This window comes from Humulus lupulus, chromosome 1, assembly GCF_963169125.1.
Source record: "Humulus lupulus chromosome 1, drHumLupu1.1, whole genome shotgun sequence".
NCBI lineage: Eukaryota > Viridiplantae > Streptophyta > Magnoliopsida > Rosales > Cannabaceae > Humulus > Humulus lupulus.
In genome coordinates this window covers 20,692,130-20,705,948 of record NC_084793.1, presented here as the reverse complement: position 1 = coordinate 20,705,948, position 13,819 = coordinate 20,692,130, and the positions used below count along the sequence as shown (strand labels likewise).

The 13,819-nt window shown below is 35.7% G+C and overlaps 2 protein-coding genes across 2 annotated transcripts in view; both read left to right on the top strand.

The window, feature by feature from the left end:
* Window positions 1-4,411, top strand: part of LOC133794734 (protein ALP1-like) — a 45,022-nt gene extending 40,611 nt beyond the window's left edge. Inside the window, exons 2-3 of the mRNA XM_062232152.1 lie at window positions 3,892-4,140; window positions 4,224-4,411. Coding sequence (XP_062088136.1) covers window positions 3,892-4,140; window positions 4,224-4,411 — 437 coding nt within the window. The remainder of the gene's footprint in view (window positions 1-3,891; window positions 4,141-4,223) is intronic.
* A 2,899-nt stretch (window positions 4,412-7,310) lies between these two features.
* LOC133788628 (probable amidase At4g34880) lies at window positions 7,311-10,665 on the top strand. The gene is made up of 5 exons (XM_062226188.1): window positions 7,311-7,993; window positions 9,190-9,404; window positions 9,492-9,734; window positions 9,827-10,025; window positions 10,107-10,665. The coding sequence occupies exons 1-5, from the start codon at window positions 7,454-7,456 to the stop codon at window positions 10,506-10,508; spliced, it is 1,599 nt and encodes a 532-aa protein (XP_062082172.1). The 5' UTR covers window positions 7,311-7,453; the 3' UTR covers window positions 10,509-10,665.
* Window positions 10,666-13,819: the final 3,154 nt, after the last annotated feature.

The window sequence follows — 13,819 nt, the reverse complement described above, 5'->3', positions numbered from 1 at the left end:
TATACATATCATAACACTTTTAATAACATAAAACATATAGATAACATAAGCACATAACATATTGATTCTAGCCTATTTTCCTTACCAAAGTTACCGGGATTATGGACTGAGTTGGGACTTTTGGAACACTCCTAAAACCATAAGAAAGAGTGAGTCTAAGAAAGGAGATGAAATGAAAGAGATGGAAAGACTAAACCATAAAAAAAACATACTTACCGACTTATATGCTTAAGAGCTTGGATTCCCTAACCAAAATAAGAATAAGGTTAGGGGACTGAGTAGAAGGTTTTGAGAAAGGAAATAACATAAAATACAGAAAGGAACTAGAGTTTTGGGTTTACCTCAAAGATTTCAAGATCAATCTAACCTTCACCGAAATACTATAGAACTCACTTCCCAAAGTGTTTGATAAGCTTATGATGTTTAAGCTTATAGTTTTTCCCCAAACCAGGTGTTTACACTCTCACACTCACTTAACACTAGCAGCTTCTGAACTTAGAGCAAATGGTGAATAATGGCTGGGTACTAGGTCCTATTTATAGAGTTTGGGAATGAAAATATCTTGATTTTACTTGAATAAAAATAATGGCTTTTTAGGTGAAAATCATTTGAATAATCGTTCAGCAGAGGCTGAAGACTCGTTCAAAAGATGCTGGACTATTGAAGGAGTTTGAATGGCTGAAAGGAAATGAATTCAAAAGAGTTTGAATCCATGCTGAAGGAGGCGATATATCGCCCCCTGTAGGCGATATATCGCCTGGGCCAGTATGCCCGAGGCGACCGTGCATCGTCTCGTGTTTTTCGTATCTACGTGCTGCGATATATCGCCCCATATAGCTGCGATATATCGGCACACGCTGAATATTTAAACACGAAATTACACATTTTTAGCTAAGTTTGAATGGAGTAAACAGCCTTGACTAAGCCCTCAACGTACTCAAAGCTGCTGACTGACCCTATAACATTCAAACTTTACTCCTTATTATATTTAATCCTCAAAAATCTTTAATCCTTAATCACCATTCATAACATGTGCTTAAAATCCTATTGGTTGATATCTAAACCTTATAGTATAAAATATATAATCCTTAATATCAGTCACATTAATCAAACCTTAGGTTAACTTAATATTCTTAAACTATAGATTAAACTTAGAAAATCTATAAGTACTACTATGAGTGTCCAAATAATTCCCGGTCTGAACCAAAAATCCATAGTAACAAAGATAATGCTATAAATACTATCATACTACTATCTATCTTAGCTAAGTAAAGTTCTTGGACTCTACACCATAGGGGGGAAGACTGTAATGCCCTACTTCCTTAGAGTCGTTACTAAGTGAGTTTTAAACGTGCAATTAACTTGCTAGTCGAGTTTTTAGGTTAAAAGTGTAACTAAACTATAATAAAAGTCATATAATTTGAAAATGTAATCATTCATTGAAATTATAAAGCGTTATACATTTGGGATCCCAAAATACTGTTTAGAAATATTTACAACTCAAAAATATGATTAAATTCGACTAAACAACAAAATTTGGATTAATACATAGCATTTCCCAAAAATACCCTTGGTCGTGGCAGCCAGGCAGGCTGAACATGTACACGTCGCTTCACACTTTCCGTACTCATGGTTGGTCAACCTTTCCCTTGCCCTTACCTACACTATAGAGCACCCGTGAACCAAAGCCCAGCAAGAAAACTCAACACAAACAATCAACATATGCATAACTATCAATCAACATATAACAAGGCAGCCAACAAGCTAAACATATAGCGGTCGTGCCGTCCCAGACGTTTTACCAGGCCCTGGATTCGTGGTATACACCATAAGGATGACTCAGGCATCCAAGAAGGGTCTCACCCTAGCAACTTGAACTCCGCGTGCTTAACGCCGCTCCCGGCCCTTTGTCGTACTCGGCCTCGCACTCCACATGCTTAATGCCGTTTCTGGCTCCCTGCCGTTCTCGGTCTTCATCGTTCCATTGCCATTCATTTACAAATAGGCAACACACAATGTAAATTTAACCAATACTTAAATAAATACAAACATAATCAATAAGGCTATGCCCTACAACACAATCACATAGGGTCGTGTCCTGCAATACAAACTACAGGGCCACGCCCTGCTCTACGGGTATAACAGTTTTCTTACCTATGTCCCAAGCTTCCCGAGCACCGATATCCTGAGCACAATCACCTAGTCCGAGCCTCGCTGATAACCTAGTCACAACGTATCAACAACATCCATCCATCAAGCCCTAATCTATTAAATAGCTTTGGAACATAATTCTAGTCTCCAGAACCTTGAATTATATCAATCCGGGTGATAAAATCCATCCCGAGCCTTAACTTTTGAATTCCTGAGCCTAAAACCTTCTCAGGGTACAAAAACCCCTTAAGAGCCGCGGGCCCAAGGCCTTGTGCCACGGCTTTCCTCAATCAGAGGCTTAACCTCCCAATTTCATAGACACGCGCTGCGGCCCAACCAAAGGGGCGCCGCGGCTCGCCCTCCATCCTGGCCTCTCATCTGACCTAGAGGGTCGCGGCTCACCAAGAACAGAGCCGCGACCCGACCCCTTCGAACCCAGAAAATCCCCCATTTATCAACCAAAACCCAGCCAATTTACCCCAAAACCAATCTAACAACTCAATTTAATCACCACAGTAGTTCTAGAATGGTCCCAACAACAAAACCGAACAAAAAGCTAGCTTAAAACCTCATCAAATCCCTAATTCAATCTTCAACTTCAACAGCCCAAGAAAGCTAAAACCCAGTCAAGAACTACATAATTAAATGGCTAAAATAACAATTCAAAGCTTACCTTAACCTCTGCTTGAATCCACAAGTTGAAACTGAGCTAATCCTCAAGTCTAGAGCCCCAATTCCGTGCTTAAGCTTCAATGGCTTCCTCGGTAAAGTTTAGAGAAAACAAGAAGGAGAGAGAAGGGAGATAGTGTCGGTTTATACCAAGTTTTTGAGTGTTTCTTATGTTTTGTCTTACTTAATCTAGGTCACTTAAGTTACTTCCCAGGCTCGGGGTACCAAAAACGTCCCCAAGGGCAAAATGGTAACTTTCCCCGATATTCCCTCCTAAACATTCTAACTTCAAATATATCTCCAAATATTTATTTTCATAACCCGATAACTCAATTAAATGTCCAATGCTCAGAATACCCCTTGACTCACCCCGAGTCGGGTATCGGGTCCCGTTGTGACTCCCTAGCTAAACCACTCCCTAGGACTGTCTCGGATCGTGCATCTCAAATATATCACCACTAACGCGTGGTGTCAATCACAATATTGCATTTATGCCCTCAACGAGCTAAAATTACAAACATGCCCCTAATAACCAAATGAGGCCCACATGCATATTTAATTCACCTAAACATGCATTTCTAATCACATACTTATCAAATTAACATATTAATACAATAAATCACTTATTGCCCTCCAGACACACTAATCAAGGCCCTAAGCCTTATTAGCAACTTTGGGACGCTACAAAGACTGGGTAAAAGCGGTGCAATCCCACTTCGCTTGGGGAAGGTCAAGTGTGATGATTCTAAGACTGTGTAAGTATGAGACTACACATTTGAAGATGACTTAAATGGATTGATGGGTACTACCTATGCCAACAAGATGCATCTTCTTTTCGGTAGCCCATCACTTGAGAACTCCAAAGTTAAGCGTGTTTGACTTGGAGTAGTCTCATGATCGGTGACCTCCTAGAAAGTTTTCCCAGGAAGCGTGCGAGTGAGGACAAAGCACGCTGGAAAGACTTGTGTTGGTTTGTAGAGCCAATCATCATTCCAGGAAGCAACCATAGTGACGTGAGGCGTTACAAGGTGTTGCTAATAAAACCAGAGCCAATTCTAAATAATTCAACAGATGAAAGGTGGAAATGGTTTAAGAATTTTCTAGGGGCACTTGATGGAACATACATCAAGGTCAATGTTTTAGAATCAGATAGACCTAGGTATCGAACTAGAAGGAACGAAATTGCCACTAATGTATTAGGGGTGGTTTCCCAAGATATGCAATTTATTTATGTTCTGCCTGGATGGGAGGGTTCAACTGCTGATTCAATAGTTTTGAGAGATGCTATGTCTAGGACAAATGGTTTTAAGGCTCCCCAAGGTAATTGAATAAAAATTATCCTACATTTTGAATTCCTACTCATATAAATTAGCATTCTAAATTTTTTGTTAAATGAATTGTAGGATATTATTATTTATGTGATGCTGGATATCCGAACAGTGAAGGATTTTTAACACCATATAGAGGTCAACGATATCATTTGAATGATTGGGATATCCCACCAAATACTCCTGAAGAATTTTTTAACATGAAACACTCATCTGCTAGGAATATAGTTGAGAGAGCATTTGGATTATTGAAAGGACGATGAGAAATTCTTAGAGGTCGATCATACTACCATATGAAGATACAATGTCGAATTATTTTAGCTTGTTGTCTTCTACATAACTTGATTAGAAGAGAAATGCCTATGGACCCTTTGGAACATTCTCCAATTGAGGAAAGTAATATTGATGATGATAGTAATGATACAGGTGATGATTATTATAGGCATATTGAAACATCGAGTGCATTGGCAACTTGTCTAAAGAAATGTTTGAGCAATGGCGATGAAGTCGATATGCATAGATTTTATTTTTTATGATGTTTAATGAAATGTTTGATTATGTGGAGCTTTTTTTATGGTTAGGTTTGAACTATGAATATTTTTATTTTTATGTAACAAAATTATATGGATTTGTATAACTTTGATGGAATATTGTTAATGCAAACATTATTAGATTTTTACATTTCCTTGTTTGATGGATTAATCTACATTTGCTTGTTTAAGTTTAATATATATATGTTTGATATTTGTTAGGAAAAAATGGATGATGCTGCCCAATCAATATTAATTGGTGGGAGAAAGCATCAATGGACCACCATTGATGATTCAAAATTGGTGGAATGCTTATTGGATTTAGCTAATAGTGGAAGGTGGAAGGCAAATAATGGAATGTTCAAGCTTGGCTACTTACAACAGCTAGAAAAAATGATGAATGAAAAGATTCCAACTTGTGGACTTAAAGCACAACCACATATTGATTCGCGTGTTAAGATATCGAAGAAACAATACTATGCAATTTCTGAAATGTTAGGGCCTAATGCTACTGGATTTGGGTGGAATGAGGATTTGAAGTGTGTTGTGGTAGAGAAAACTGTCTTTGATGAATGAGTGAAGGTTAATTTCTCTACTTTAATATTTTCATTTGATTAGTTATCAATTATTTTCATTGTTTAAATATTTATTTTTTTTCATGTTTTTTTAAATATTGTAGAGTCATCCAACTGCAAAAGGCTTAAGAATGAAATCATTTACTCATTATGATGATTTGGGACAAGTTTTTGGGAATGATCGTGCTAATGGTCAAGGTGCAATGGGATTCTCCAAAAGAGTTGAAGAAATTGAGTCAGAGATTGTGAATGAGCAAATCAATGAGTTCGATCATTTCAATTCATTAGATGAGTTGATTGGTGATGCAAATTGTACAAACACCCTTTCATCTTCAACACAAGTAGATAAAAATGTCAAAAAAGAGCTAGGATTGAAGATCCATTGATTGAGGTCCTCACTAACACAGTAAAACAATTTACTACTATGCAATCTCAAACTGGTAAGAACATCAAAAGACTTGCTGATTGCTTTCAATTTGAGGCTGATAGTGTTGCTAGAAGGATGTCACTTTTTGATGAAATTAAAAAGATTGATGGACTAACAAATGACCAACGAATTACAGTTGGATGACTTCTTGTCCAGAATCAAGCTAACACCGACTACTTCTTCACATTAGATCCGGAGTCAAGCTTAGATTTTTTATGGAACTACTGGAATGATTAAAAATAGGCTAAGGGTGGGCTACCTTGGAAACTTTTTGTGTAATATTTTGTCATATGCATGCTTTAGAAACTAATTTGCCAAATGAATGATGAACTGACTACCTACAAAACCTTTTATGTAGCATTTTGTCATATGCATGCTTTAGAAACTAATTTGCCAAACTAATTTGCCAAATGAATGGTGGGCTAGCTAGGAAACTTTTTGGAGAAATTATAGGAAATGACCCAAAATAAAGCTATCAAGAAGCTAATGTTCTCATTTTTAAAATTGTAGATAAATGTCTCTTTTACATTGTTGATTACCTAAATTGCTTTTTTTTATAATTTTATTTATTTATTTAGGACTGTATGACTTTAATATAGTGGTATATGTCTATTAGTTTTGTTTAATTAGTTTTTATTTTAAAGTTATATTGATTTTTTAAGTTTTTTATAGGTTGTTGGTATATTATTTTCCAATTAGTGTATATGTTTTTTGTGGTATGGTATATAATTTTTTTTTTGTGATATTTAATTTCTATTTTATTATACATAGTGGTGGTATATAATTTTGTATTATGGTATATACATTTTGATGGTAGTATATAATTTTGTTAGCATAGTATATACATTTTTTAGTAATAATTTTGTAAGTTTTGATGGTATATTATTTTTTAACTCAGTATATATATTTTGTGGTATGGTATATCATTCAACAACCCATAAAAAATGAAAAAAAATCAAAATAACTTTAAAATAAAAACTAATTAAACAAAACTAATATACATATACCATAATATTAAAATATTTAGAATAAAATAGTAATTTGTTCGATGGTGTATTTGGTAATATGTGATATTAAATAGATGATTAAGTTATTTTACTACAAAATTAAAAATATGGACATTTACTTACTTTCACACAACATTAAGGGTCATTTTGCACCATGCCCCAAACTTTTTGTACAACATTTTGCTATATACATGCTTTATAATGTAACTTTTGTGAACATTATAATGTAACTTTTTTGACTTTGGTGAACAATATGATGTGAAATTCGTAAATTTATAAAAGAAATGATATAATTATATAATCTTTGAAGTACTTTTATAATTTGTTAAATATAATTTTATGAGAAAATATAAGTGATATTGGTATTGGTTATGTAATATTTACGTTGTATTAGTATTGATTTTGTAATAGTAATTAACTACATTTAAACAAATATAGATTTAGATTTAAAAAAAATAAATAAATAATATTAGATTGAATAATATATTTTATAAAATTGTAAAAGTAAAATTTTAATTTTAACAAATTATTATATATATTATAATATTATATGTGACTTTACCAAAAAAAATTATGTGTTAATTTGTAATTTTTTTTTATAAATTATCACATTCCCATCTCCAACCAAAAATAGAAAACTGATATTCCCGGTATAGATTTTAAGATAATCAGATTAACATCATCTGATTACCGAGCAATATGAAAATTTTGAGCTCTCCATACCAAACGCCCTAAGTAGTTGAAGAGCCAAGACAAGACCATAACAATGGCGGTAAAGAATCAAGCTTCTCCCCTCTTTCTTCCGTTCCTCACTTTGATAATCGTTATCATCAATATAACCAACGGCCAGGATTTCACTTTCCACGAGGCAACAATCGAAGGAATCCAAAAAGCCTTCGCCGAGAACCGGCTAACATCAAGACAGCTGGTGGAATTCTACCTGAACCAGATCGAAACCCTAAACCCCATACTTCACAGCGTCGTAGAGGTCAACCCGGACGCTCTAGATCTAGCAGACGAGGCCGATCGCCGGAGAAAAAACAACCTGGGTCGTTCATCGTTGGGAGAGCTGAATGGTGTCCCGGTGCTGCTCAAGGATACTATTAATACCGAAGATAAGCTGAACACGACGGCTGGGTCGTATGCGCTGCTGGGATCGGTGGTGGCTCGCGATGCCGGAGTGGTGGAGAAGCTCAGAGCCGCCGGAGCTATCATTTTGGGGAAAGCTAGTCTGTCGGAGTGGTACTCATTTCGTGCTTTTGGTCACGTGCCGAACGGGTGGTGTGCCAGAGCCGGACAAGGCGTGGTCAGTCTTTTACTATTTATAAATGAAACCTTAAAAAACCGGATAAGTTAATATATGTTATTGACTTTTACAAATACCAAATATTTTTTTTATGCTGAATCTTATCACTAGATCTATATTATTTTTTATATAATTTAATTTACTGGTAAATACAAAAATATCTTAGTTTTGTGTGATTAGTAAACCATATTAAAATAATATAAATCGTTTTAAAAAATACTAATAATGTAATTTTAAAAAATAGATGTTAAAATTGATGACACATCGCATAAATGGCCTAATGCCCAAAGTGGGCCGCCTAAAATGTAAACATGCTCCTCTTGAAGCCTACTTCTATGGGCTGGGCTTCAATATTGAGCTTTAGTAAATATTTCACTATCTTTTTATTTTTTGAGGAGAATAATGTATATATATATTTATATATTTGTCTTTTAGTATTCGTGTAACGACAATTACTATTTTGTTTATAAAAAACTATGATTTTTTTGTTTGTCTTTTTGTGCGACTGTAACCATTTGATTACAAATTATAACCATTTAAGACATGCGTGAATTGATTCTCAAAAGAAAAAAAGGGCATGCGTGAATTGTTGTGCCATCGTTACTATTGTTTTATCCTTTTTTTTGGACAACAAAATATGACAAAAGGTAACAATTTGATAGTTACCATCTAAAATAAAGTTGTTAAAAATAGAACTTAAATTTGAGTATAAACAAAATAATTTTTTGTCTTAATATAAATACATAAAGTTAGGGTTATTTTTAACTCAAAAAATGTTACAAGTTTAACATTCTCAATATTTGGTTTTCCAAATAAAAATGGTCATTTTTAACAAATGAATTTTTTTAATCAATTTGTAAATTAATAGTAATCAAATTATCTAGTTAATTTGTTAATAGAAACAGGGTAATAAATAATTTTATTTATTTATTTATTTTGCATTCAACTTCTTTGTTTCTAGTGTGTATTATTTAGATGGCATATCATTTTTTTTTTTGGTTTTAATTAAAGTTTGCACTAATATATTTTGGTGTTTTTTTGTACCAATTTTGCAAATTAAGTAATGTTTTGCATTTTTATTTTGTAAACTCTTATGTACGTGACAAGAGACAAGTAGCTACCTGAGATGGCCTTAATTTACGAATGTCTTTATAGTTTTTGTTCTTATCAAGTGAATAATATTAAAAACAACGCAGAATCCTTATTTAGCTTCTGGAGACCCATGTGGATCAAGCAGTGGATCAGCAATTTCAGTAGCTTCAAACATGGTTACTGTGTCAATTGGGAGCGAGACCCGTGGCTCAATACTCTGCCCAGCTGACCACAACTCTGTCGTAGGGTTCAAGCCCACTGTTGGACTCACCAGCCGAGCTGGGGTCATTCCTGTTTTGCCTCCTCATGACACCATCGGGTAGACATAAATCTATTTGCCATTACACAACTTCTAATATCAATATTAAGAGACCCTTGACTTGATACTGTCGTTTTAAATGGTCAGGACTCTAAGCAGGACAGTTTCTGATGCGGTTTATGTACTTGATAGTATAGTGGGCTATGATCAAAGAGATCATGAAGCAACAAAAGAAGCTTCTAAATTCATTCCTTTGGGTGGTTATAAGCAGTTTCTCAAACTAGATGGACTAAAAGGAAAAAGACTTGGGGTCGTTAGGAAGCCATTTGTGGACCCCATAAAAAAGCCTTCACTCTTTAAAGCTTTTGAAAGTCATTTGAACACATTAAGGTATGTAATCACAACAAGACTAAGCCTTCTTAGTTTCTGTAGAAAAGTACTCACTTTGTTTATTTTGTTTGGTCAATATGTTTAAAAACTAGACAAGGGGGTGCAACTATAGTGGACAATCTTGAAATAGAGAACATAAAAACAGTGCTGAATCTTGGTAAAAGTGGGGAGCTGACATCAATGTTGGCCGAGTTTAAGCTCTCCATTAATGACTACTTAAAAGAACTTGTTGTTTCCCCAGTAAGGTCACTTTCTGACATTATTGCCTTCAATGAAAAACACCCTGATTTGGTAAGGATTTCATTCTAAAAAGTGAATCTAGAAAGAGAAGATTATTTCTTGTTTGAGTTTGGTCTCTTTTTCCCAATGCAGGAGAAGATCAAAGAATACGGTCAAGCCACTTTTATTTCATCAGAAAAAACGAATGGAATTGGAGAAAAGGAAAGGAATGCAGCTGAGTTGATGAAAAATCTCTCACGTGATGGCTTTGAGAAACTAATGGTGGAAAATGAATTGGATGCTCTAGTAACACCTGGTACAGGAGCTATTTCTGTATTGGCACTTGGGGGTTATCCTGGAATTACAGTCCCAGCTGGATACGATGACAAAGGCATGCCTTTTGGTCTCTGCTTTGGAGGGTTGAAAGGAACAGAGCCAAATCTAATTGAGGCTGCTCATGCTTTTGAACAGGCCACATTGATCCGGAGGCCTCCATTTTCCAGATCATATCCATTACCATTAGTAGATAATGAAGGTCTTTTCGGAAGTTGGTAGTGATTGTAATGCTTACCCTTCTGAACTAATCACTGAACTTTTAATATTTCATAAGACTGTCATATGGGTTTTCTGCATGGTTGATAATTGTTTGATCTGTTTTATATTTACTTAACTAGAGCGTAATTGATCACTTTATTGGTATTTTTTTTCTTTTTTATAACGTAATAATTCACACGATTATTGGTTTTTTCCTCTTCTAGTATTTGTACCTTATGCTAATAGATATTCAAATATATTTGACTAGAGAAATTTGAGTTTCTACCCATATTTTGGACTCATAATTCCAAAAAGTAACACCTTATTCTAACATTACAAAATTGTTTTTTTCAGCTGCAGTTTTCATTTTTTACACTTTGTAATATTTAGGTCTCGAAAGTTGATTTTGTATCAATTAGGCCTCCAATCTTTTCAAAACCTATCATTTAGGTCCCTAAATGCTATTTTTATTTATTTTTCTTTCAAAATACATAAGTAAAATATATAAAAAAAATGGTGAATCAATCTTAAAAAAAATGGACCACTTAATTTTATGACAATACCAAACATGACATTGAAAAAAATATTTAATAATTTAAATTATTTTTTCATTAAAATAATTCGTACCTATAAATTTTTAATATTAATAACTGAACTATCACAAGATTATCAATATTTATAATGTACATATTTATTGGGGACGCTAAAAATTCTACACCGGTGAAAGACCCACATCTCGTGTCTAAGGTCCCTTGAAAGTCCAAAGCAATCATGTCGAAAGCCCTGTTGGTCTCTCGAAGCGGTGCTCAAACACTATGAGAGTAGAAATATAAAATGAAGCATAGACCAAATATACATGAGCATCACCAGCTGCCTTGCACAGGCTAACTTCGGGTGTGCCTGGCACGGATCGGCCTACTCCAGTAGCGTCTCACGTGGATTGGCGGATGCGCCTCACACACCTGCTAGTGCCTCGCGCACCCCTGGTGCATCGCGAAGCCCCATAGGTCCTCGCCCACACAACAACGCCTCACGCTCCACTCGGCGCCTCGCCTGCACAGCAGTGCCTCGCATGCTAACAGGCGCCTCGCGAGGCCATCACGCCTCACTCACACAACCGCGCCTTGTGCTTCACTTGGTGCCTCGCGCTCCACTCGGTACCTCGCCCACATGGTAGTGCCTCGCACGCCTCTTGGCGTCTTGCGTGGCCATCGCACCTCACAGGCCTTCGTGCCAACGTCACATGAGACAAGCTTGCCTCACTTAGTGATGCCTACTCTGTTGATGAGGCCGTGGCTCGTCACATGAGCCTCGTGCCTCCAGCGGGGCATCGTTTGCTTATCATACAGTTAAGACAACTTTAAAAATCTTGCTAGAGCACAATAACTTGTTCACAACAAGTTCCCAATAAGGAAGCCACGCATCGACCTTGTCAAGCGTTGGGAGGTATAAGTGAGAAAGCCAAACCGAAAAGTAGTACGAACCAAGAGAGCACAGAGTACGTCAGGTACGTATGTGTTAGGAAAAGCACAGAGTACGAACCAAGTGCCCACGGCAAAGAAGTAGTGGTAATACAAAGATAGTACGTGGTGAAACCTCTACTACCACGCTCCAGACATCTATACCATATAGGTAGTGGTGGTACGATGTAGTACAAAGGCTGGGCATTACTTGTTGATACCTGACATGTACTAGACCCGACCGCCACTCCTCCAACATCACTACCACCTGCTCCACAATTATTTGTGGCCTGCAGATGAGTCATTCTCTCCCTTCGGGACCACCATGTATTAGGAGCCAATAATGCTCACCTATAAATAGAGCCTCCCTATACTTGAGAGGGGGGTTGGAAAATTCATTGTATACTCAAGCTATTAAGTAATATACGAGTTTTTACTCCATTGTGGTTCTGCACTTGTCTTCTTCAAGTTCTTTCTATTTTCTTTTTACCTAGATTTTACAATACACTTTGAGTTTTCTAATCCTATATTGTTGACGAGTTGTCACCGTCAACATTTATTTTTTATTTTGTAAATTTTTTCTATAATGCAACTTATAACTAATCATATATATATGCACATAAATAACTTTATATACATTATTATTAAGTTTTTAAAAAAATGTATGAAATAAAAAAAATATAAACATAATAAAAATTGATAATATTAAGATAATCAAGATAATATAGTTATTAATATTAATTATAAAACAACAATGAAGGTAATAATATTTTTTTTAATAAAACATTAATTTAATTTATAAAAATATTAAATATTTTTTTCTTATGTCATGTTTGTTATTATCATAAATTAAATCTCAAAACATTTTAAGAATGATTCACCATTTATTTTGTATTATTTTATTTATTTTAAAAGAAAAAAGAAACAAAAATAACATTTAGGTACCTAAATGATATGATTTGAAAATGTTGGGGAACAAACTGATACAAAATAAATTTTTGGGACCTAAGTGTTACAAAATATAAAAAATAGGGACCGCAGCTGAAAAAAACCCATTACAAAATAATGTTATTATTTACTTTGTTCCCAAAAATACTGTCATGCCCCGACTGCCTCGGGACACGCGACGGTGATCGGTGAACCAGAAATTTGACTCATTGCCTGAGTCCTTTGGTTAAAAACGTGCTTCTAGTGTCATTATTAGGTTAAGGAGAAAATCAATAAAAAGGAAAGGCTAGATTTTATTAAAAACTGTTCATGGGCCCACCAGAACATTTACAAGTTGTTTACATCTCAAAATGACCATTACTATTTAAAATTTACAACCCGCCAACCTAAGCGGCAAAATTAGGGTAAATCCCCTAGTTCCTCTGAGAACTTCTTGGCCGTGGTGGTCAAGCGGCCGCATATGTACACAGCGTCGCCTCAGCTCTCCACTCAAGGCTGGGTGAGATTTTCTTTCCCTTTACCTGCACCACATAGCACCCATGAGCCAAAGCCCAGCAAGAAAACACAATATTGCATGTGAATAATATCAGATGATGTAATTACATCACACATAGATTATAGCTCTAAACTGATGGGTGACTGTTGGATAAGTCTCTAGCCATCAGATGAACAGGTGACTAATGAGTCACACCTTGGACAGGTGACTGATGAGCCACACACTTTGGACAGGCGACTGATGAGTCACACTCTGGTTAAGTGACTAATGAGCCACGCTCAGGATAGGTGACGAATGAGCCACGCTCTGGATAGGTGAATAATGAGCCATGCCCTGGAGGTCCCATACCCTCCTAGCCATGTGACCTGTGGGTCACCTTAGCTTTTTCTGTCTCTGGCTCTAAATTTCTAGCCTTGGGCTAGACAAGC

Bases quoted from the DNA above. Each gene is read 5' to 3' on its own strand.
- LOC133788628 (XM_062226188.1), top strand. From the start codon at position 7,454: ATGGCGGTAAAGAATCAAGCTTCTCCCCTCTTTCTTCCGTTCCTCACT. The intron at 9,405-9,491 runs GTAGACATAAAT...TTAAATGGTCAG, and splicing joins CCTCCTCATGACACCATCGG to GACTCTAAGCAGGACAGTTT. The intron at 10,026-10,106 runs GTAAGGATTTCA...TTCCCAATGCAG, and splicing joins ATGAAAAACACCCTGATTTG to GAGAAGATCAAAGAATACGG.